The sequence below is a fragment of the Ammodytes marinus genome (genome assembly GCF_949987685.1).
Source record: "Ammodytes marinus genome assembly, chromosome: 22".
Classification (NCBI taxonomy): domain Eukaryota; kingdom Metazoa; phylum Chordata; class Actinopteri; order Uranoscopiformes; family Ammodytidae; genus Ammodytes; species Ammodytes marinus.
Window position 1 is genome coordinate 19,334,516 of NC_137226.1, and position 25,467 is coordinate 19,359,982.

The 25,467-nt window shown below is 44.8% G+C and overlaps 1 protein-coding gene across 7 annotated transcripts in view; it reads right to left on the reverse strand.

Annotated features, from left to right (window-relative positions):
- nav3 (neuron navigator 3) overlaps positions 1-25,467 on the reverse strand; it is a 136,951-nt gene that overhangs the window by 69,753 nt on the left and 41,731 nt on the right. For all 7 annotated transcript variants that reach the window (XM_080051313.1, XM_080051312.1, XM_080051311.1 and 4 more), the window contains exons 7-9: positions 18,027-19,122; positions 14,718-14,833; positions 5,332-5,440 (exon numbers count right to left, since the gene is read on the reverse strand). In XM_080051313.1, coding sequence (XP_079907439.1) covers positions 5,332-5,440; positions 14,718-14,833; positions 18,027-19,122 — 1,321 coding nt within the window. The remainder of the gene's footprint in view (positions 1-5,331; positions 5,441-14,717; positions 14,834-18,026; positions 19,123-25,467) is intronic.

Sequence of the window (25,467 nt, forward strand, 5' to 3'; positions counted from 1 at the left end):
TATAACATTGGTATTGTTTGCTTTTCACATATGCATAACATAAAGCATTGGTATTCTTAGAGTTCTATAGACATTTTTAATATTCCTCAACATTAGGATCACAGATTTCCCACAATCCATGCTGCTTTTTTAAGGTTCTTTGCTTCCCAACACTGTTCTGTTACAAAAGAGAGCCCAAAAAACTAAAATACACCCCAACAGAGGGCGAGTGTGTTGTGTTTAGCCAAGATCTCAGCGGGAGAAGAATCCATGTCGACAGCAGGGAATTGGTTATTGCTGAGCAATGCTGAATATATAAATACACACACTGGAACTTTTTCTCTCTATAGTTGCTGCTAACGAGGTCTGAGAGTTTTACCAGTTATAAAACCCATGGATCTCTGGTGGAGAGGCATTCAACTGATCTTGGTGGAAAGTGGAATTCTGCAGCACCACTTCAAAAGGCTTCCCATCATACAGTATCATCTTCAATATTTACCACGGTGGTTGTTCATAATTGCAGTACTGTATTTTTTCTGTACTCACATTAAACCACAGTAATACATAAGAAAATAGCTACACCACAAATACCACAACATATTCTATTGTTATGTAAGTTATTGTATTTTTAGAATTGAGTGCCACGGCCTCATTGCAGAACAATGCCATATCATATTTATACACTTGGTTTCTAAGATACAAAGTCATGCTTGCTGGGTTTCACAGCTACTGCCCTGCAGTTTTTGAGGGAGAGAAAATACTGGCATGTGATCCAACATTTCTAGGAAGCCTTGTTTTGTGAACATGTGTGTCTATATTCGCACGTGGATGTGTTCATGATTGCTGTGCAGATGGGTTCTGACCTATAATAGTGAGACCTAAACAATGTTCTCTATCTGGACCTTGAGTTAGGGTCCCCACCCCTCTGCCAACGCACGCACGCACACACACACACACACACACACACAGGTCAGAAATCCCTTTCCATCTCCTATAATCGACTGCAAACTCATCTTGTCAAGAAGAAGTGCCTGGTATTACCTCTCCACAGCTCAATCATGTCACTTCTCAACTCATTCTGACTGCTCTCCCAGGAACAATGTCGCCCAGTTGAAAAGTGTCTCATTATTACTGTTCAGTACATTCTGGTCATTTAGGCCTTCACTTTTACAGTACAGTAGTATACACCTGCCAATGGCTTGGTATCAAAGCGCCTGGCTAAATGTATTTAAGAGACACAGGCACAGGCTAGCTCCTCGTGTTCCAAAGCAATGAATAATTTAGCACGCCTCTTTCGCTCTCTGTGTAAACACCAAATAAACAAACCCCCAACCGAGTAGAAGCTATTATTTTCCAAATGTCATCGGGCGGTTTTGCTGAAATCCCTTGGGACAACACAGGGATCCCCCCCCTAAGACTGAGCAGACTGGGGAGACGAGACGAGCAAGGGGAGAGTTCCACCTTTTTTTCTTTATGTTCGCCGTGCCAGGTTTGTCCTTGAAGATCAAAGCAATTCTTCACACACACGGAGCTCTCTCTTTTCCCTTCACAGGTGTCAATCAATACCATTTTTTTCATTGTCTGACTAGATAGAAGAAAACAACACAGAGGAGGGAAATTAAATGTGTTTTGTTTTTGATCAATACAGATTGTGTGTGGAGGCCCAGACACAACTGGATCCCCAAAGATTTGAATTGAGCCGATGTGGTGATGGCTGCAGCATCAAGGAGGCAAGGTCACTTCAATGAGATAAGGGAGAAGGTTTTGAAACTGTAGCCGAACTACACTGGGCCCATTTCAACTGGCTCAGTCATTTTGAGGGAACATTAGCCGCCACTAGCTTCCAGGAGACCTACAACTCCACAATCGTTCAAGCTACGTTTGTACAAGTCCCAACGCATAATGCTGCAAAACTTTTGGTGGAAAAAGAGCATGATTATAGAGCGCTAACCCAGTTTTTCCAACCCACATGAATATGGAAATGCTTGCGGTGGTTAAAGTCATTATAATATTTAGAGTTGGTGTTTGGGGTTGTATTTGCATAGCGCTGGCTTTCTGTACTACTTACCAGTGCAATCATAACGGACAGATGGGAAGAACACCTGTCTTGAATGACAATACAATGCCATGCACATGTTCACACCTGTCATGTGACAAGCAACGGCATCCGAATCAAACAGATGTTCCACATTTCACTGAGAACGATTGGATAAGTAATAATGTTGTACGTTTGAATGCACTGACTATCTGCTTAGTTTGGTCAAAGCCACTGCCCAGCTTATTCTGCTCCATGAGTGAATGAGCGAGCACACCCTCTATCACAGTAACAATGGAGTTTGGGGTGACAAAAGCACCTTGAAATGAAATAAATAAAAAATGACGGGATGAACTGGTGTTCCCAGGTCTTCTCCCCTTATTACTTGACACATATCAACTGTCAACTGCTGATAAAAGGCATTACATGTTGGGATACGTCTCCATTTGTGATTCATTGCACTTTATTGTCTTCATCACTACACACAATTGTACAGCTCTTCTTTTCAAAAATTGACCATTACATATATTTCTCTTAATATTCTTTGAGATACATTTTACACATGTTCTCTATGATTATGTTAACTGTGTTGTAATTGTGTGTGCACCATCTGATATAAGCAAATTCCTTGTATGTGTGAACGTAACCTGCATTAAAACTAATTCTGATGCTAACTGTGAAAAATGCCCCCAAAATACAAAACATTTCCAAATAATGAATGCAAACCTGATTTAGTAAAGTTAATAAGTGCAACTTTAAATTATCATGAACTTATAAAATCTCAAAATTACAAATCAGCTTTTATACAACGCATACAACTGAGTGTCACTCAGAGAAAGCTATTCTTGAGAGGAAAGTATGGTGGCTCTAGCTGTGCGTGCGGACTACGTTTTTACATTTCCAGGGTCCTGCTCGAATTCTTTGATAGAAAGACAGAGTGATGAATATGACAGTCGTGTCTGCTGGTGCATTACGGTGATTAATTACTGAAGGCGCTTCGAAAAGCTTCACGCTGATAACAGGCATTTCAGATTAGGATGGTCTGGGGCTGGGTGCCTTTTGTCATGGACACAATTGGTATGCATACACTGAGGCCATTTTCACATTCAGAACTATAACCATGTTAGACACAGGCACACGCCTGACAGCAAACTTCCTTACACTTTTCCCATTAAATCTAATGGTTGATGATTGAACAGTGCAGTAGTAGACACAGTACACTATTTCACCGGGGCTACTGCTATCTCTGGCTGGCTGCCCTTGTGTATCTAATGCATTGTGAATGAGACTTCCTTCTCAGACCAATAACACACACCTCACACCTGGACTCCATTGGATTAAATGTGGCGATGAGACAATGGCGCTGTATTGATCGTGCCAACGCACACACGCACGCACGCACGCACACACACACACACACTAACACTAACACTAACACACACACACGCACGCACGCACACACACACACACACACACTAACACTAACACACACACACACACACACACACACACACACACACACACACACACACACACCACATAAACAAACACAAACACAAACACACACCAGACACACACACAGAGGTAGACTGCCATCTGCCATGGTTGTCGGCAGCCCCGGCCACCATTTTCCACCACAAATGGGGCAAAATAAAACCCCACAAAATGATAGACTGAGGGAGAAATAGATAGAGGCACGTATAGGGGGCCAATGCCCGGGGAGCTGACATAAACCGATGGGGAAGATTTTGTGTCCGCCATAGCCGCAGTATCCAGGCTATTAGATTGCCCATTGCGCCCCATGGCTCACAGATGGGACAGTCTTTTAAGGTGCTGGTTGTCCATCAGCTCCAGAAATGTCATTACATGTGTGTGGCAGCAGCTGGCGAGGGAGGCGACGCCATGTTTGTTAATCAAACACGGCAAAACGTTGCGGAGAACGCGGGCGCGGTAATGTAGAGGGAACCTCATTAATAGCTGCTGACATACTGTATCTCCCTGTTGGATCGCTGGGATAAACTGCATAGAGGGTTGAGTCAGAGATATTCAAATCAGGACTGCTGCTTCTTATTTATATATCATTTTTTTCAAGAACAAGGGATGCACAAGTAAAAGTGACTTTTCTTTTCTTTTTTTTTCTTGTGGGTTGGTCGTGACGTGTGGGTATTCTTCAAAGTGAGTCTTTTGTTTGGGATGTGACGCATTTTGGCAGGAGTTAAAATATGTCTCCTCATCTTCTTCTTACAAAGTGAAAATAGTCCTTGAAAGCAGGCCAACGTAGCAGTTCTCTGATACAATGATAAAATTCCAGATGCTCTGTTGTTCTTGCAAGAAAACTCACCGTTTAGATATTCTAGGCTGTAACTTTACCGTCCTGGTTCGCTCTCAACTTCCTCAGTATTGCTTTCACACTCAGCAGATCTAAATACCAACAGTTGTCTAACCTGCCCGACACCGACTAGCACAGGCAGGGGGAGCAGCTGGAGCATTTAGCATCTAAAGTGCCACATATTTCCCCTGGCAATCAAACTTTTCTCGATGCGACTGTATCACAAGTCTCCTAACACAGACGTACGTGCCTCAGAATAACCACTGGTAGCAGAATCAGTTTTTCTCTGCATTTGGACTCATTTCTAGAACACAGTCTGGGTGAAGCTGCTTGATGCCTGCAGGGGGGCCTGCTGGGGGCTTGAATTTTTGAAGCCGGAACAAATGTAGCACTAGTGGTCAGACGTTACCAATGATAACACTCATCCAATGCCATTCAAACTATAAATAATGAAGTATAACGCCTTAGAAGCAGATGGGATCTATCAACATTTGGGTTGTGACTTATGAATGGTCCTGTTGGAGCCATTACATGCTACACTATTGTCCCCAGTTAAACAACATAGCGGCTTAAAGGTGCAGTGTGTGTGATAGCAGAGTATTGAGCGGTATCTAGCGGTGAGATACAAGTTTGCAACGCTTCTTTGCCAACCCCTCCTTATGGGAGTATTACAGAAGGTACGATTGCCTTAGAAGCAAGTTACTAAAGATGCCATCATCCACCACTGCCTCAAGTCTTTCCACAATATCAAGTGATGAGGTGAAGATGTATTATGTTATTCATTCTATAGTACTTCTTCTTCCAACATGGGAACTTCCCCAGGACACCCATTATATATAGAAACACGCAAGGCCGTTCATTTTGGAATCCAGGACTACCTGGGAAAATGTGGACTGCTGTTCGTTTGTTGTCCCTTTTTGCCATACGCATGCGAGTCATTTACCATTACCAGTGGTAGGCAAAGACAGTTGTCATGAGCGGTGCCTACCTGTGGCTGATCTGTGTCCCCCGTAGACTGGACATGGTCTCTTCCAGGTTCTGCCGCAGGTCAGCGATGTTTTTCACCGTCCGCATGCGTCTCGCTTCGGGATCCTCTCCTTAAGAGACACACACATTTCACATGAGGTTAACTGAGATGTTCGGAGACAGAGACACACACACACACACACACACACACACACGCACACGCACACGCACACGCACACACACACACACACACACAATGATGACGGATGGCGCTGACGGCCAAGCACGGGTCCATGTTTTTCTTAAACCCGTGTTGACAATATTGTGAAGCCAGCCATACAATGAATGGGCCTGTCAGGATGCAGCACACACACTTCATCTAGTCTGGAAAGCAGCTACAATATCTTACGCAGCAGTGGCTGTGTCTTCCCTTCAGGGCTCGATTGCAGAAATGTCTTGCCATCATGACACCACTCGCTCCGTCAGATAGTCCGGGGACAGAATCTTGTCCGTGATAGCAAACTCTGTCACAGAAACTATGCTTCTCTGTCAGCCAAGCCGGTAAAACACTCTAGCATCATTCATCCCTGCCCTACAGCAATGTACAGCTAAGAGAGCGCGTCATATGTTTCACGTGTGTTTATATAGCGTGTGTGTAGCGCATGTTTCACCCAGACATTTCCAGCGCTACTAATAAGCAAAGAGGTGGGCAACATTTTTGAAACTGCGAGCTGTGGGCGCTCACCAAACGATCTGCTTGTCTGCTCCAATTAAGCCTCTTCTGTTAGCTCGTCAAGCTATTAGCCTACTGTATATCCACAGGCTGGGGAACACAAAGTGGTGTGGCACATAGAACGGATGTCAGTCAAACTGCTTTTCTAGTTTAAAAGGTGCTTTCACAAGGTAAACATGTCTCCATAGTACAGATGAATGAGCCAGCAGATCTCATTGCTACAACAGGGCGACAATGCACCAAGTTTGTAAGACGAGTGCGAGAAGCTGTGCTCTGTCACTATGAGCTGACTTCAGTGCTCTGAGTGCTAACACTGGCAGCAAGCTACTGTGCTGACAGTGACTGGGGGCAAACGGTGGCATATTGGAGCAGTGGTAGGTTGAACAATGCCCCCCCCAGCAACTCCTGTGGCAAATCTCTGTGTCAGGAGGAGAAATAGAATGTGGCATAATGAAGCATGGCTGGATTGTAAATAAGCAGAACAAGCTATGCCAGTTTTCCCTGGGTAGCTATAAAAAATCAATTACAGAGTTGCCCCCTCAAGGCAATTGGATAAACTCACTAGCAATAATGCACAGACTGTATACATTTCATTCAAATGAAATGCCACTGTGTGCAAAAAATTGTGCCCACACCGGAAAAAGGATGATTTGATTTGATTTGAACAGACCTAAACGACACAGCCTGTGTGTGTGTGTGTGTGTGTGTGTGTGTGTGTGTGTGTGTGTATGTGTGTAGCCCTGTCGCCTGCACACTGACACCAGTCCCCCTGTTGTGGTGGATGCTGTGTGACAATGTACATTGTTGGATGTGGCCATGCTCAGCAGGTGCAATACATGTGGATAAAAATGCCCTGGAGAAGTCAACACTGAATTTTTTTAAAGTCTCCATTTTGAAAGGGGAATCATTTATTTTGTACATGCACTACTGGTGCAGTTCAAGCAGACATCTTGGCCACGACTTTCCTATAGAAAAAAGTCAGTTGAAACCTATTTTAATTTATTCCAATCTTGAATTTTTTTTGTATTGGTTTCAAATCCAATACATTAGCGTAAAATGCAAGGACATCAAGCTAACAACAATTAACATAGTCTAAGTCACGTTGTTTGAAATCAAAACACCACAGTTCCCATGTTCAAAAGATCCTTCCAAAAAACTCCAAGTCCAAACCTGACCTCAATTATACTGTATGGCGCAGTGTGATGACCACACAGGGGGTAAAGAGCAGTCTGGTATATAATTGAGGTCATGTTTTGTCTTGGCAGAACAAATAGAGCGCAGGTTGTGTGATGTCGAGGTGGTTGGAGGCCACGTGCTCTTAACCTCTGACCCCAGATCAGCTGTCCACTTTACGACCGGTAATTACAAATCCATGAGGCAAATCACAGTGACAAAAACTGTGCTCACTGACAATGAGCCCTGAATGTATTGATGTCAGGATGGAGCGCATGTAAAAAAAAAAAAATGTTGAAGCTCAGAATGGAATGCTATTAGCCATTTATATATTTTATATCATGAGAGGCCGCCCAAGGCGTGTGTGTGCATTTGGGATATGTTGTGAGCACTTGGCTGCTGTACAAGAGCAATAGTCCCACCTGTGCAGCGCAATAGCACCCCATAGGCACCATAACGTTACACACACACACACACACACACACACACACACAGTCTTTTGAATTAGAAAAGTCCTTTTGAGAAACACCACACCTATAAGCAATCGTTTAGCTCAGCATCCTACCCTTGCAGATTTGTTTTGCTAAATCCCGAGCACCTCATGTGCTAATGCAGTGGCTGCTCATACATATCATCATAGCCGTAGTGGTTTTCACTTCAGTATTTAACACTACACAGGTGAGAAGCCACAAAGCGTTCATTTGGGATTCAAGCTGATGTCCAGGTCCTTGGCTTGTCAAACTGAGACCAGGTCAGTGGGGGCAGAGGGAGGGAAAGTTACACACACACACACACACACACACACATACACACACACACACACACACACACACACACACACACACACACACACACACACACACACTCTTAGACACAAACATAAATGGTGTTGAACAAACGCTGCTCGGGATGAGTTGACACAATATAATGCAAATGAAAATTCCATTTGGGACGGACGCGTTTACACACACACACACATACACACACACACACACACACACACACACACACACACACACACACACACACACACACACACTGTACCAGTGGGCGCTTTGGTGCCAGCTCTCGCTCTCTCTTCAATAATGCATGCACGCTAGCTCGAGCTGATGCCCCTCGCTCCAGCTGAATACTATTAGGGAACCAATCCCAGTCATCTAATTAAAATACACACACACACATTCATGCCAACACACACACTACCACACACACAGACATGTTCACATAGGCAAACGCACAACTTAGACATTACTTAGGGCTGGCTCCGCTCTTGTTGCAGCATTTTCTCACAAATCAGCCTTAATGAAGCGTTGGCCTTCAGACACTGGCGGGTCGCTATGGCAGCTCTCACTCTCTGTCACACACACATACACACACGCGCACACACCCACACACACACACACAGATGTAGCCACGCGCAATTTCATGGCCCTGTTGCCGAATCTGCTTCCAAATAGGGTTGCAGCACATTGAGCGCTTGTTAATACGTATCGACGACAACTGCTCCCCTAGGCTAAAAGCACAAACTGCCTGGAAAGCAGCTGGATACTTCGAAAGCCAACTTTGACAGGGGTGAGGTGTGCTACAAAAGAATGTAAATGGGTCCTCCACTGTCTAGATAGATCTCTCAGAAACATATATATATAAACATAAACATAAACACACACACACACACACACACACACACACACACTGAACGGTGTAATAATAAGGTATTGATCACGGTGTCTGTGTGAGCCACCAGCAGAGAGGGAGGTGCGTTTCCTGTGGAAGAGGTGTTACTTTTCCATCATCCCTATCTCAATGTATTTCTTCTTAATGCTGCATCATGCTTCAACCTGCTTGAAGGATATCAGCACTAATCTGCTCATTGCTGGCAGTGCTGTGCATCTTTAAGTCACAATAATGGTCTCTGCTGGCACAACTATGTTAAAAAACGGCCCATCTCGTCAACTGAACCCCCCCTCCCCTCCCCTCCCCTCCTTCCCTATCCACTCATACAATTTTCTCTACACAGGTGCTGGTTCCAAAAGCACAAGGTATATTCTATGTTAAGGTCTGCCAAGCTAGGCGTTACTAGAGCCACTGTCCAGGTATGGCAAGGGATCTGTGGCAGATACATTCACAGTACAGCACTTAACAATGCTGCACACACACACACAGCAGGAAGCTTCATCTACAGACAATGTGTGTGAGTATGTGTGTGTGTGAGTATGTGTGTGTGTGAGTATGTGTGTGTGTGTGTGTGTGTGTGTGTGTGTGTGTGTGTGTGTGTGTGTGTGTGTGTGTGTGTGTGTGGACGTGAGTGACAAAAAGGATGTGTACGTGTTACAAACAGATATTTGGTGTCCATGAATTCAGACTGCGGCTGTCCGTGCACATCTTGTAGGTGGAGATGCATTAACAGCACCTGTGTGAATGTGTGTGTGAATAGTAAGAGGGAGGGTGTGTTTTATGCTAGTCCCACGCATTTCGTCTCAATTATGTCTTAAAATGCTAATAGTGTGCTCTGAGAAATAGGTTTCTCCACTGTGGGGATTAAGAAAACAACCTGCTTATTGAAGGCTGTGTGTGCTCTGAAATTCACATGTTCTGCTCAAGTTGAATTAGAAAAAGAAACCTGACCAGAACTAAGTCCCTTTACATTAACATTAAAGTCACATATTATGTTCAGTTTTAGTTTCAAAATTGTAATTTGGGTTTCTACAAAAAAAGTGTCAAAAAAATCCTTTATATTTCTCACAGTGCCATTGCTGAATCTCCTCTGGTCAGCCTTGGACTGAAACGCTCCGTTTTAGACCTGTCTCTCTAAGTCTCCTCTGATTCCCTGAATCGAACTGCCTGTTTGAATATTACTGGCAGGTAGATTTGAGGGGTATCTGGGGGAGAGCTAGGTTGGTAACGAGGGGGCGTGGCCTCTCCCACATATGACATCATAAGGGGAAAGAAATCTGACTGGGGTTTTTTTTCTCATAGTTTGGGAGTCTCTAGACACACCGATGTCCAATCTAAATTAAAGTGCATTTTGCATGAAAGGTGACCTTAAGTTATTTCACTTCCTGCACTAAATCCCCAACGGCTAGTGTCACAATAACCCTTTCATTTATGCATCTAGACAGTATATGATGTCCCACATTCATGCCTGTTTCCTGGACCATGGCTCACAGCGTTGACTTACGTGGGCGAGGCTGTGTGTGCAGCACCTTCTCCAGGTCACCCAGCATGGTGAGGATCACCTCCTTGTCCAGCTGAGCCGTCCCCTCTCGAGGCCCTCCCCCAGAGACCTCCTCCTCTGCCCAGTACCCTCCATCCTTCTCCTTTCCCCCTCTCTTCCCACCACCATCCCCTCCCTTGGCTTCTGCCTGCTCCTCGTCCGTGCCTCCGCTGCTGCCCTCTTCGTCCGTCCCCCCTCCCTCGTCTCTGGAAGTCTTGGCCTGCTCAGTGCGCATGTGACCCCCATACGAAGCCCTTTGCGGCCGCCCACCTGCACCCGTGCACCTCCAAGGCACCGGGATGAGGGAGTGCTCCGACTGGGAGAGCACCTTGGTCAGGGAGAGAGACAGGGACCTGGCTCTGGGGCCGCGCGACCCTCCTGCTCCCCTGGTCACCACCTCCTTCCTGGGGCTTCCCTGCAGGCTGCCTCCCGCCCTCTGTGTGGGAGACGAGTACAATGGAAAGTTCTGCGGTAGTGAGAAACGAGGCGGCAGCGGCGGTGGCTCGTCCAGCTCAAAGGAGTAGACCCGCTGCTCGCCGTCACTGAGCAGGGTCAGGTTAGCAAGGGAGCGCTGCTTGATCCGCAGGTTGAGGTTGTCGGGGAGGGGCTGGGGGGTCCGCCGAGCCGGGCTGCCCCCTTGATAAACCGAGAACTCTGCTCCCCTCTTCATCGCTGCTCCCCCTTTACCTTCAAGCCTCGAGATCAGTGAGTGAAACTATGCGAGTGTGTGGAGTGGAGCTATACCTGTCCGTTTCACATCTTGGCCGGGCTGTGAACGAGAGAGCAAATGTAGGAATGGAGGAAACGGTGGACGGAGGAGGAGGCATAGAGACGTGTCCCCGCGTCCCCAAGCCTCCTGTCCAATGTCCAGTCTTCAGAGGCAAGAGAGAGAAATCCCCCCTTTCAGGCATGTAGGGAGTATCCAGATCCATGCCTGAGTCGGTCCATACTCACGGTCAGAAAACACCTATTAATGCTTCTTTCTTCTTCCCCTCCTGTCCTCATGCTGTCTCTCTCTCTCTCTCTCTCTCTCTCTCTCTCTCTCTCTCTCTCTATGGTCTTCTCGGCTCCTTTCCGTCTTGTCTTTTCCCGTGCCTCCACCACACAACACAGTCGGGGGGGCGTGGATGAACGATCCGTCGCTACATCTCCCTTCCCTTCGCCGGCACGTTCCCCCCTTTATCTTTTGCCTTCCTATGAAATGACAGCCTCTCTTTCCTTCACTCTTATCTCTCTCTCTCTCTCTCTCTCCCTAGCACCTTCTGTCTCCTCCTGTAATTACCAACTCACCACCACACTTCCGTCCCCCCCCTCTCTCTCTCTTCTCACACTAACAGCGGAGAATGAAGCCGGCGAAACATGCAGCCTCACATACTGTAGCTCTCTCTCTCTCTCTCTCTTGGTCTGCTTGCTCATTCCAGCATGCAGCCTGCAGCACACTCACTCTCTTTCTCTCTCTCTCTCTGTTTCTCTCTCTCCATCTCTAAAGGCGAGACAAGGCAGGCAAAAACATTGTTTTTTTCAAGCACTGGTCAATTTTGCGATTTTTTCGTTTAGCTATTTTGCTTCCAACTAAAAGGTTGTCTGTTTGCATCTGTATACTTCTCCTATACACCCATCTTTACATGCACATTATTTCAACATTAGTTTTTTTTTTTAAATACTTTAACAACAACTAAACTTTCCATAATAAACAGTATTTTTAGATTACAAGAAGTAATTGCTTTAATGTAAGTAATCAACCGGCAATGTTTCATGATATCTATGAGTTAAAATTGTACCCTATTCACCTGCACCTCCTAATCCCCCTTCCTTCTCTCACTTTCTCTCCACTTCCCTCCTCATCTTTTATCCCTCACGCTATCATTCGCCCTCTCTCTCTCTCTCTCCATCCTTCCCTTTCAGTGTGACGCTGACTTGTGTGGACAGTGCACCTGTGAAGCTTGCAATCCCCCGCCGCATTACCAGACTTAATTAAACGTTACGTCGAGGGGTTAAAACAGGCGAGCTGGCAGCTTATCGCAGATCAACTATGGGACCACAGAACCAAGATATCCTCCATCAATCAATGCTAGCTTTATTAGCCCTGTCGCTATCGGTCACAGCTGTCTGTCTTCCACGCACACATTCTTCAAATCCTGGTTACAGATGGCTCGGAAGCAGTTGCCTACTGAAACCATAATTAAAGGTTGTCGCCTTATGTGTTTACACTGCAAGCGACTGAGCTGTCGGGTTCATTATAAATGTCTGGGCGGTGATAAATCAAAATAGATCAAAATCAATGAGCTTGATCAACTTGAGCTTATGTCAGCTGTTTGCTTTCCCTGCCTCAATCCACATGTGAATGAGGACTATGTTTGTGCTGATTTGACGCTGTCAGTATAGACACTGGTTCATCTCGTATGCATGTAAACATGAGCAGCAGGCTTGTCGTGTGGTATTTCTGTGGTGCGCATACACTTGGATTTCCCATTCAGAGACTAATTTCTGCCTCTCGACGGATGAGGATGTGAAACGGCCGTGGAATGTGTGATAAACAAAGAGCGCGTGTTTGAAATGGGACCCCCAAAACAAAGGGAGAACGGTCAGCAGGCTGCAGTTTAATTTTAGCCCCTCTAAATGACGGGCTTGGGAAAAGCCAGAGACCGAGAAGGCAAAACGTCTGGAATGTCACCGCCGAAAAACCTGACAAAACCAAACCCTGTAATCACACGCTGTTGTTTGTGCAACGCTGTGCTTTGAACTTGACGTCTCATTTTACATCGATTTGAGCCGTCTTGATCGGAGCAGTTGACCTATATTACTTTGGTCTTTTTACGCATGGACATTCATTCCAAATTAGGATGTATGACATTTCATTAAAACAGCTCAACATTCTCTCAGAAATCCAAATCATTTATAGCAATCCACAGTAACTAGATAACATTGAACCTCAAACAACACATCGTTTCACCATACGTGCGTCAGAGGAATTCTACGCAACACAAAGTCCTTAATGGTAAATGGGGAGGCAAAGGAGCTGTGACACTGAAGTCTTAATTAGCAACTGGCAAAATCCCATTGAAACAGTGGAATTTCTGTGTGCCAGCGGTTGTTGTTCTAACTGGTGTTGCTTGGTTTAACCTCCAAGCCTGCTGCCTTTCAGGAATTGAAGTCAGCGGTTTAAAAACTCCTTCAGACTGGTCAAACGTCCCTCCATCCTGAAACCCTCAGAATCAGATGTCCGCTAGCTGTAATTAAAGGGCCAACAAAGACGTCTGCAGTCGTCTCCCCACTTTGTAAAACAAAACACTACCATTTTATTTTAACCGGCAGTTTCCCCTTTGTATAGGTGTTTCTGAATGATTCCAGGCTGTTATCCTAAAACAAAAACACAATCTTCTCTTTCGCCCAGCTTTCATGCTCCATTGTCGTTCAAGTTTGAAGTCCATGCATCTGGATATGGCCAATACCTGCCTTTGCCTCAGGGCCCAACATGACTATATCCACCCCTGCTTGAAACGATAAATGATGTGTATGTGACGAGGTGTCGTAGGACTGGTGGTGACAGCGCAATGGGATTGGAACAGATAATGGCGGCCTGCGGGAATGCACACCAAGAGCCACAGATGCTCCCTGTGTCCGTCTGTCAGTGCTGACCTTTTCCCTTCACGACATATAACCAGCTAGAACAGGGATCCCCCCAGTAAACACGCATGCACACACACGCACGCACGCACGCACGCACGCACGCACGCACGCACGCACGCACGCACGCACGCACGCACGCACGCACGCACGCACACACACACACACACACACACACACACACACACACACACACACACACACACACACAAACACACACACTCTCCAGGAAAACACACATACACCAACTGCAAGACAACAGTGCACTGTGCTATCCGCAGCAGTTGCCTTCACAAACTCTCCCATCCTGCAGTTATACCCTTTAACTTTCCTTCATTGACACTGCAACAGACCCCGCAGGCTTTTTCTCAAATGTTAGAGAAACAGCTAATCCATAATGTAACATGACAGTATTAATGTGAGCCAAACCTATTCTACCATTTTCTAAAGAGGAGAAATGTCATGTAGTGTCAAGACTGGGTTAATATAGATGCTGAGCAGCAGATGAAGGTTTCATTTCTATACGACCAGTTACAAGAGATAAATGTTAATGCACATCCAAACATCCACACACCCACGCAGAGAAAACATGGTATGACCAGAGGCCATATGCATGTGTGTGTGTGTATGTGTGTGTGTGTGTGTGTTGACCCATCTGTACCTGATATCTCCTCCAGGCACTGTTTGGCTGTCTTGCTGTAGACCAGCTCCCCCTTGGTGGGGCTGAGGCAGGGGTCGGCTGGGGCCACCATGGTGCAGTCGTTTTCTGAGAATGTCCTGAAGGCACATAGGGGAAACAACACATAGCGGTTATCAAAGCTGGCTGACATGTCCGGTGTTAAATGAAAAGTTGGACGACAGCTACCACGGTCGTTTCAAAACAGCCATGAGGAGAGAGCTTTGGCTGACATTGGTTAAAGATGCTCATGGGTCATGTTTAATTCAAATCAAAAAACCTAAATGAATAGCAATCCACATTGAATAACACCATTGCAGTTGTGCTTCCCATTTATCACGACAAGGGGAAATAGTTAATATTATTATTATTATCCAAGGGTGAATTTTTTTTTTCAAACCCATTCAATTAGTAGCATCTGGGTTTAGTTTCATTTTCTGTTAAACACTTTTATCGCATTAAACATTAAGCATCGCATACACATATTATGGTCTTACAAGTACTGATGTGTGTGGTTGTAATTCAAATGGTTACTGAGAGATACAATTTACAATTTATAGAGATAAAAGCCAGAATCTTATCTCCCATTCTTTCAATCTGTTAACTGTGTTGCTGCGATGTTGAATATCTCTAGTCAGTTTTGGGTCTCAGTCACACATTCAACAGATGGACACTTCTAAAGAGAGAAGGGGACAGCCTCTGTGTGTGTGTGTGTGTGTGTGTGTGTGTGTGTGTGTGTGTGTGTGTGTGTGTGTGTGTGTGTGTCTCTGCCTGTCCTCTTCAAGGCTGAGCTGCATCGCGCTCCGCAGTTTGTTTGCTGATGTGAGGAAACAAAGATCGAGTTCAACGCACTTCAGAGAGATAACAGGCCCACACACACACACACACACACACACACGGATGAAAAGCATGCAAACCAACACTTGAAACTACATACGCATGAAAACCCTGAAATTACACAGTGAATTTTGAACACACACACACACACACACACACACACACACACACACACACACACACACACACACACACACACACACACACACACACACACACACACACACACACACACACACACACACACACACACACACACACACACACACACACACACACACAAAATGCCTCCACCATCACCACCTGCAGCGCTGCAGATAAAAATTTGCTTCCAATAGCGACAGCAGCATCAGCCTGTGACTTTAGCTCGCATGAAAATGCTTCCCTCACCTCAGTAGTCACAAACACAGAGACAGAGATATTCACTACCATTGCTGCACACAGCAGTTTAGAAAGCAGATATATTGAGGGGGAAAAGGTAACAAAAGATTATTTACTAAAAAGGTGATTCTGCTACCTTTTAAGAGACGCTTCACTCAAACTATTCAGGTAAGGTTTGTTATTTAACCAACCGATGATTTAAAAGACACTGTATGTCACACATTTCACTCAGCTGATTTCACCGCAGTATTTCTATCATCCCTTGTCCTCTTTCTGAACCGGTCGGGTCAGCTGAGGTTGTAGGAGCAGAGGAGCACCCGGAGGATACAGCTAATGACACTGCAAAGCGTTTGTGTGGCGCGTGGTAGGGGCAACAAATCAATCCTGCACACTCACTCACTGCAGCAAAAAGCCCAAAACCTGCACTGCTCTATTACACCTGGCACAGGCAACAACTTACAGTGGGTGTAGGGGGAGAGAAAGATCAAGACAAAGATGCCTAATTGGGCTGAAAATGATGGTTAATTGCGGCACCGCAGGAGGCCTTTACACTGTCTGCATAGTACTAATGGCTGCAGGTCATGCCTACTGGTTAGGAAGAACATTTAAAGCGTGAGAAAAACGATGATGAAAATTAGGGCAACAGTTGTACAAGAAGGGCAAAGGGTTCAGTGTATCGAGTATATAGTTTGGAAATTCCTGTTCAAAATGCCAAAATTCAGTTTAGGAATGTTTTTTTTTTGATGATGATTTTGAAATCATAAATACATTTGAAGTATATTTTGGAGCAGCTGTCGTTGTTGCTTACTTTCCGGCATATCTAGCCCCAATTACACACAAAAATGGCTGCAAGTGGTAAACTCAGACCCAACTTCAAAATGTCCCTTCAGAAACCCACAGATGGTACACTTTCTGCAAACACTCATTTGCCAAATTTACTTTTCGCTCATTGAGTGGGCTGTTTCAATTTTGGTTCCCTTCATCTAAACTGTCAATCTCTCCCTATCTGCCCAGGACTCAGAGCCACAGCTGTTTTAACTTGCTAAATGTGTGGGATTAAAGTAATGCTAATGCTCAAAAGACGCACCGCCGATCGTGGCGGAACTGACTGTGCACTAGGGAGGACGAAGTGGAGAGAGGGAGAGAAGGGTTGAAGGATTAAGTCTTGTTTAATGGGATTCCTAACTCTCTTTCTCTCAGAGCACAAAGGCTTCCCAGAGACTTTGGAGACTCTTCCATTTTTCCCCTCTCTGGATTACCTCTTCTCTTGTAAGAGAAAATCGACCCCCGCTGGGCAGATTTACCCACTTCCTGCACCTCGTATTACTGTAACGTCAGGGAGGCCACACGCCGGCTGCATGCGTCCAAAACAACAGCAGTTGAATGAAGAGGGAGGAGAAAGGGTTCCTGAAAACTGCCAATGTCTGGGTTCTCACATCAAACGTGCAACCCAGACGTTTGAATAATGGGTTCTGGCAATTGGAAAGCAGCGGATGTTAATTTGTTCTGTAATGACTGTGAATAGATGTGGAGGCGAGAGCAAGATGCACAGTGGGGAGTGCCTGCTGTGCATCTACTGTAGCTCTCAGCGGCTGACTGGGAGTGCTCCGGGGTTGCACAGGGTGAGTGTGAGAGAATAAAGGTGTGTGTGTCTGAATGTGTGTGGGTATGACTTTGAGAAAAGGGTTCAAAAAGTTGTGATAGGGATGGAAATCAACTTGGTTTCTTGGTTGATTTGTATCCAATGTATGGTAGAGCATGCACACACACACACACACACACACACACACACACACACACACACACACACACACACACACACACACACACACACACACACACACACACACACACACACACACGGGTCGTCACAACACCTTCCTAAAGAGGCTGTGCCAAATAATTACTCACACAATTTCAGATCCCTTTTTAGCAAAAGTTATGAAAATTCAGTGAACGTTTTAAACATGTTTTAGCAAGATATAAAGTGTGATCAACAGGGGACCCAAGTGAACAAACACAAACACACGCACACACGCACACACACACACACACGCCGATATACACACATCTCACCTGTACATGAAGGGGGCCACGGTGGCAGTATTGGGATGGTTGTGCTGCTGCTGCTGAGGAAGCTGAACTACTCCGTTCCCCCCGAGGGCTCCTCCCCCTCCACCTCCCAGCATCCCACTGGATCCAGACAGGGCTGAGGTGCTGGTGGAGGAGGTCATGCTGGTCCTTTTGCCCTCTGGGCCCCCACTGGAGCGCTGTATGTAGAAGCTGCCGCCTTGGCCTCCTTTGGTAAGCTTGGCTCTCTCCCCCTCTCCACCCCGCATGTTGCCGCTGCTGTTTAAGGCCGTCTGGCTTTGCGACTGACTCTGGGGCTTGGACGTAGTGGTGGAGGGAGCTTTGAGTCCTGGCTTGGGGATGCCAGTGGACGCCGAGGTTCCGCCGTCTTTCTTTCCGGATGATGGCTTCCCCCCCTTGGGGATGAGGCTGCCGATTTTGGAGGTCTTCTTGGTGGGGTCACCAAATGACTCGCGCTCCTCTTTGGGTGGAGAGCTGTCCTTAGAAGATTTCCCAGACCTGCTTTTGTCCTCCTTGTCTTTGGACGAGGCCACCGATCGGCTGCTATTGGCAGAACCTTTTGAAAATGAAGGGGAGGGGGACGAAGAGGACGTCTTGCTCTGCGTAGTGAGGGACGACATGGGGGTCTTTGAAGGCATCTGCTTGGTGGTAGCACTGCTACTGCCGCTGCTGCACAGAGAGCCCGTGGGCGTCAAACTGTCCTCACCGTACTCCGACATGTCATCCTCCTCCTGCAGAGACATCTCCGCCATGGAAGGAGACGTTCGTGACGCCGATCTAGGGTTAATCAAGCGGAACTTCTCCAGCATGGACCTCGGGGGTCCACCGCTGCCTACTTTTGAACCATCGTTACCGTGCGGACCCTCGGGTGAATGGGTGGGGGAGAGCGAGTTCGTGGGGCTCGCCAACATGGACGAGGTGGCGCTGTGCTTGAGGTTCATGGACTTGCTGCGCCAGGTTTTGCCGGTGGAAGGCGAGGGGATGGCAGAGGCCAGCTGCTGCCCGCTGAGGCTGGTGGACACCGATCCACCAAGACTGCTCCCGTTCATTCCGCCGGGTGCTGGGATACCCCTTACGGCTTCTGAAACACGGGAGAACAGGAACACAAAGGATGATTAGTAATAGTTCTTATAATTGACTTTAACATCAAAACCCGTCAAGTCGAGTCAAATACTTGAGTCCTGACACATGTAAGGGTGTTCAAAGCAAAGCAAAAAGCGTGTTGGGATTATGGCAAACTTTCAGTCTTCCTGAAATGATAGGATATAAAAAACTGTATTTCATAGGCACAACTGAATACTCCGTATTCATCCGTTGTTCAGCACCAGAGTCAAGCTTAAACTGGAAACTATTGAAAATGTTAGTGTTGGATGGAATCATGGAAAGCCTATTCCTAGTTGGCAGAAGAACAACAGCAGGTTGGGTTAAATATTGTTTCATGTACTGAAGTGACCTGTACCCTCACACTTCTTTTCACAGCCGCTCCCCCCTATGGAGGCCTGTCACAGCATGTTAGCAGGTGGGTAATAGTAGTTATAAGAGACAGGCCACCATGTTGTAGCCGTGGCAACAAAAGAGAAGACACCTGGTATGTTACAGTAAAGGAAACCAGAATCGCTGTTCCGACATCATTAATCTATGATCAATACATTCTCGAAAAGGAGTTTTTTTTTCCATGAACCTACCTCCTCTGTAGGTTAACAATTTCCTGCCTTTTCTAGGGTTTTTCTGGGATTGTTTTGAATTCCACACACACATAGATCGGGAGTTCAGCAGCAAGAAAAAAGGGATATTTTCTGCTAGAACAAAAAGAAGCAAGCACTGCAACCTCGACTCAAAGAATGACTTTTTGTGTTCGGGCTGAAGTGGGTGTAGGAAATTGGTGTCTGCTTTTGATCCAGGGAATTCTACCTAGAGTGATTGTTCTACAGTGGCGGAGAATGGCAGCTCTGGAAGTAAAGCGCTTGTTCTTTGGGGGAGCTCACATCAAAAAAATAAATTGTGCCAGAAACGTTGTAACTTGTAACTGCGTGGACTATATGGTAAGAATTGTCATGTGAAAAGGGTAGCCTGTGGAGTCTTTGAACTCTAGTACTAGAGCAAAGTTGTAAGGAGAAGGTCTGGTCAGAAATACTAAATTTAATAATGTTAAAGTAAATTTCATGAGGTTATATTATATATTTTTGAAACTACAAAATGTCCAAGAAAGTCAAGGTTGTTCACGTATTATTCATGTTATATTTCTTCGCACTAATTGTACAATGTTTGTCTGTAAAACCATTTATATTTTGACCACGTATCATGTTCACTGGCATTTCATCCCTTACAGGCCTGAACGCAGAGTTATGATGCACTGCAAAGGTGTTTTCTACCGGAGATTCAGTCAAATGATGCTCGGAAAACACAACAACGCGCACGCACGCACGCACACACACACACACACACACACACACACACACACAAAGCAAATAAACATTCATCGTGTGTGTAAGATAAATGCTCAAGCATCCATCACTGAGCAATGACCTTTACACACACCCCACCCCCCACACACACATACACATACACACACACAGATAAGTATTTAAGCAAGTTGGACAGAGCAGGCGACTGGCAGGCACAGACAGACAGTAATGCATCTTCCTCCAGGATATGACTTTGAGACCACTTCAGAGGCATATGTACAGAGAGCAAAAAAAAAAGGAAAAGCAGAATTAGAGGTGGGGCGGAATAAAGCGACATATAGTGACAGTATGAAGTTATGCACCATTAGACTGAGTGTCTGTCTGGATGTCAAGACGGCACAATGAGCAGGGTTCAGCTGGCTGTGTGTGAGTCACCTCCTCCAGGGTGGGTGTGAGGGGGAATGAGCTTCAGCTGTGACCGGGGCCCAGATCATTTAACTGGCTTAGGCTTCCGACAACATTCTGTAAAAACCTTAAAACATGCCTGGAAATGCCCTCAGTGCACTTTGTCAGATCCCGAGTGAAAAGTGCAATCTGTCAGTATATTAACAGAGTATTTGCTTAACATTGTTGTGTATTAAATACCAGCATCCAGCAGTAAAATGTCCAATAATGACCAGGGCATTGTTTTATCTCCATATGCCTTCATTCAAGACGGGCAATTACTATTTATTTTTTATTTTTTTTATCATTAACAGAATTTGGGATTGCAGTAGAGGAAACTACTCCGCTATTTGTGTGAACCGTCTGGTACTCAAAATGTTCAATGGCTGTGTTTTATGTCAACAGGTGGGAAGCTGCTGCTGCTAATGCTGCCGGCAATCATGAATATTGAGCTGAAATCATTCTGAGGAAACAATCCAGTGAAACCAGCTGGCTACTAAACCATATCGGTCAGCAGTCTTCCAAACAAAACGCCAATACATCAAGTGACTGAAACACACCATGAATACATTATATAAAGGTAGTATTAATGATATATTGGTCAATAAGTTTCAGATACATTAAGACAACATATTTTTGCAATACCTGTCGTATTTGAGGGTTTTTAAAAGTGTGCGTGTGCTTTATGTGGACAAATGGGTTTACATGTATGCACATTTTAAATATTCAAGCATGCACAAGTATAGTGTGGGGTGCCATATAGCCAGGCCATAATTCATGTTTGACCAAACAAGTATACTGTATACTAACTTACCATACACAAAAAAACTCTCATATTCTTTATTTAACTTTACACATTCATGCAAATGCCTCTTACATCTACTATATTACTTTGCACATACACAAACAAACCTCTCGCACACACAATTGAGCTTATGTTTGCCTCATACACAAGCATGTGTTAGTAAGAGAATCTTCCCTCGCCCGGATATGGTAATTGTTGCTGTATATTAAAAAGGGCAATGAACTGGCAGACACTCTCCTGATTTCCTGTAATGAGTTAGCAGGGGAAGAAAGCTGAGATAAGCCAGCCAGAACAAAGACTGGTCTGATCTCAGAGCAGCAGCAGTTTGATTAGTTTTAACCAATAGATTCCCACCACATAAACTTACAAATGTGTTTCGAACCAACACCCTCATTTATTTTTCCATTCCTTTGTGTGTGTGTGTGTGTGTGTGTGTGTGTGTGTGTGTGTGTGTCCAGACAGCCAACAGATGCTGATATAATCGTGGGTGAGCGAGTCCATTCTTGTGTACGTGTGTGTGTATGTCCTCTGCATTACCCCTCATCTTCAGACAGTGCAGTGGCCCCTGAAGGCAGTTTATAAATGTGAATGAAAGAAGCTACAAGCGTGTGTGTCTCTGTCTGTGTCCAGTCAATTAACCCCGTCTTTAGAGATCCTAGTTCTGCCTTCCCCGCCCTGGAGGCTGCTTCGCAGCGCCACTACACTTTTTCCCCGTGCAGTGACTTGTTGTTGCCATGGCAACAGACTCTTCTTTTCTTTTTTTCTTTTTCTTCCTTTTTTTGCCTCAATGGCCAAGGAATGAAATGTCACTTCTTCTGTGTCGGACCCTCTGCTAACGAAAATGCCACCACAAACACACACACACACACACACACACACACACACACACACACACACACACACACACACACACACACACACACACACACACACACACACACACACACACACACACACACACACACACACACACACACACACACACACACACACACACACACACACACACACACACACGTGCGGTTTGCAGCCTGTCCTCACAACAGATGACACAGACATGCTCACACTCGCATACATGCACACATATGCATGGACATACACTTGACATCTACTGGTCAGTTAAAAACTGCAGCTAGTTATACAGTAACCTTTTTCTCTTCCAAATCCTTTTCAACTTTAGCTGCTCTTGCCATTACCTCACTGTCAGACAGATAGTGAAGTATGGCCTTTTAGGAGAAAGTCAGCTTTCACAGAGTTTTAACATTTGCCTTCCCATCCTCATTCCAAACAATGGGCAGAGCAATCGGCAACTTTCTTTTGTCCAATCACAAAAAAAAAAACCTGCCCTTTGATGGTCCTATTAAGTTTGTCTGAAGCTAATTAGACAGTCGCGTGGCAACAAGAATGATGCAATGCTCATGTGCCCTTTGAGCTCCTGTTCTTTTTGGTCGGAGCTGCACAGTGTGTGAGCAGAGAAACCGAACAAGACTCTAACGGGTTCACTTCATCCCAGTGAGGCCACAGAAGCTTACATATGAAACAAATTTTGAAACAGAAATGCTACAAATCTCAGATGAGCTTTATCAGACCCGCTCCACTGACATGCTTATGCTTTATGTCCCACAAGCCCGGTCTGAGCTGGGAAAGACAGCTTTTAGCTTCAGTGCCCCTGACTCCTGGAACAACTTACAGCAACAAATTAAACTAAATAACTTCATATCCTTTAACCAATTTAAACAAACTATCTTAAATCTGCCAAACTCTACCTGTAACTGTTTTAGGCTATATTGTACTTTCACCCATTTAATTTTAATTGCTGCCACTTAATTTTCACCACTGTGTAAATGTTTCAATTGTTTTTCTCTTCACCTGTTGTTGTGTATTTGATGTATTTGCGTTGAATATTGTTTATGTATTGTTGTTTTTCCTTTGAATTTGTTTGAACTCGACGTCATTGAAAATGAGAGTCACCCCTCAATTGGTCTCTCGAGGATAAATAAAAGTTAAATGAAAAATGAAATGAAAAATTTAAAAAAAAGTTACAGAAACAAACAAATAAAAGGATGACTCCCACCCCCTTTAACTAGCACATCAAACATGGCATTTGTCAACATTCGGGGTAAAACACAAAGCTACCATGTGTAACTGTATCTTCTTCTGAGTGTCATTAAGACATGTGTTTGGATTATTACAGGATGTGGGTGGGACCTACAGAAATCCTCCACTTCAATTTCTGGATAACGTCCTGTGTTTCTTCTGCCCCAATGTAAATGTATGTACAGTATATGTTGTAGCTGCCTAAATACACATACGCCATCACGTTACATGGCATTACATTACATTGACTAAAATGCTCGACTGCAAAACCAATCTGGCAACATGTGAAGAGAAGTTCTCCAGGATGTTCCGTGCAGAATTAATGAGGAAGAACCTCCGAATATTAAATCAAGTGTTCTTAGCCTGCAGCCTGTTGGTTTACACATTGGAAATCATTATATCATGGCAGAAACTCAGATACTGTTTGAATCTAAAAACACTTACACTTTAATGTACGAGTATATAAAAGAATACAGGCTTGTAAAGGCCAAAAGGGAGAAAATATAATGGATGTAAGATTTATCAAGAGAAGGGGGGGCAAATGTAACTATTTTTAAGAGGGGAAAACAAAACTCAAGAAGATATCCTAGATCTGTTGCTGTCTTCTTCAGTCTTTCTGCCATACACACTTTTGCCCGGAAGCATCGACGCTGACATTTCCGCAACAATTGATTTTTCTTTTCTCTTCTTTTGCCTTTCTACTTTCAGACCAAAAAGGCTGTTTTCTTTCTCCCCTGCAGTGAAGCTGCTGCGCCTGCTGTCTTTTTCACTGCAAAAAAAAAAATTCCAGGTTTGTCTTGCGGCAGGACTCATCATCAGCGCTGTGTTAATGGCCCAGAAAAAGGACGAATGCTATCCAACCATTTTCAACCATATAATACAGTAATAAGACACTGGGGCAATCGAATCCTTTATAACTGGGGTTTACGGGAAGGATGAGCCCAAATATATTAATCATTATCCATAAAGACTAATACTCTACACCAGTTTCTCAATAACTCATCTCATTTCTATAGTCAAAAATGTCAGAAGAAAGTTTAAAAAAGAGTTACCTGGGGTAATTTTTTATAAATATGTTTTCTTACTGCTGCCTGATGCCACTAACTGAAAATCTCCACCTCCTCCGTCCCCTCCCACTGATCCTCTATACACCGGCACAGACTAAATCCTGCAGTGTTTTCCCACAGTGCTCTTCAAGATTAAAAAGCGAGATCTAATTAGCTAGAAAAACATTAAATGATTACATACAGAATACTGCCAGCCAAGGCAAAAGGGCTTTGTCATTATAAAGTCATAAACTCCCCAGGAATGGCTTTGATTATTAAAACGACTTGTGGATAGGTTTGAATTATCATCACTGTAAGAGCCAATAAGTGGTGATAAATGGTGTGAGTGAGCAAACAGGGACAACTTTAAAGCTATTATAAATACAGTGAGTGAGCCAGTAGGGAAGATTTAAGCTAATCAAAACATTGTGAGTTGACACGGTTACTCTTCACAACAGGGAGAGGCTGCTAAAAGTATGTATTTATGGAGAATCATTTATGTGTTGATTAAACTGCCACGCACACTAACTCTCGGCTGCTGTCAAACCTCTCTCTTTAGAAGCATAATCTTTCTCATTAGCATTCTCTTGCTTGGCAGAGCGGCAGCCTCCAATGTCGGCATTCATTGT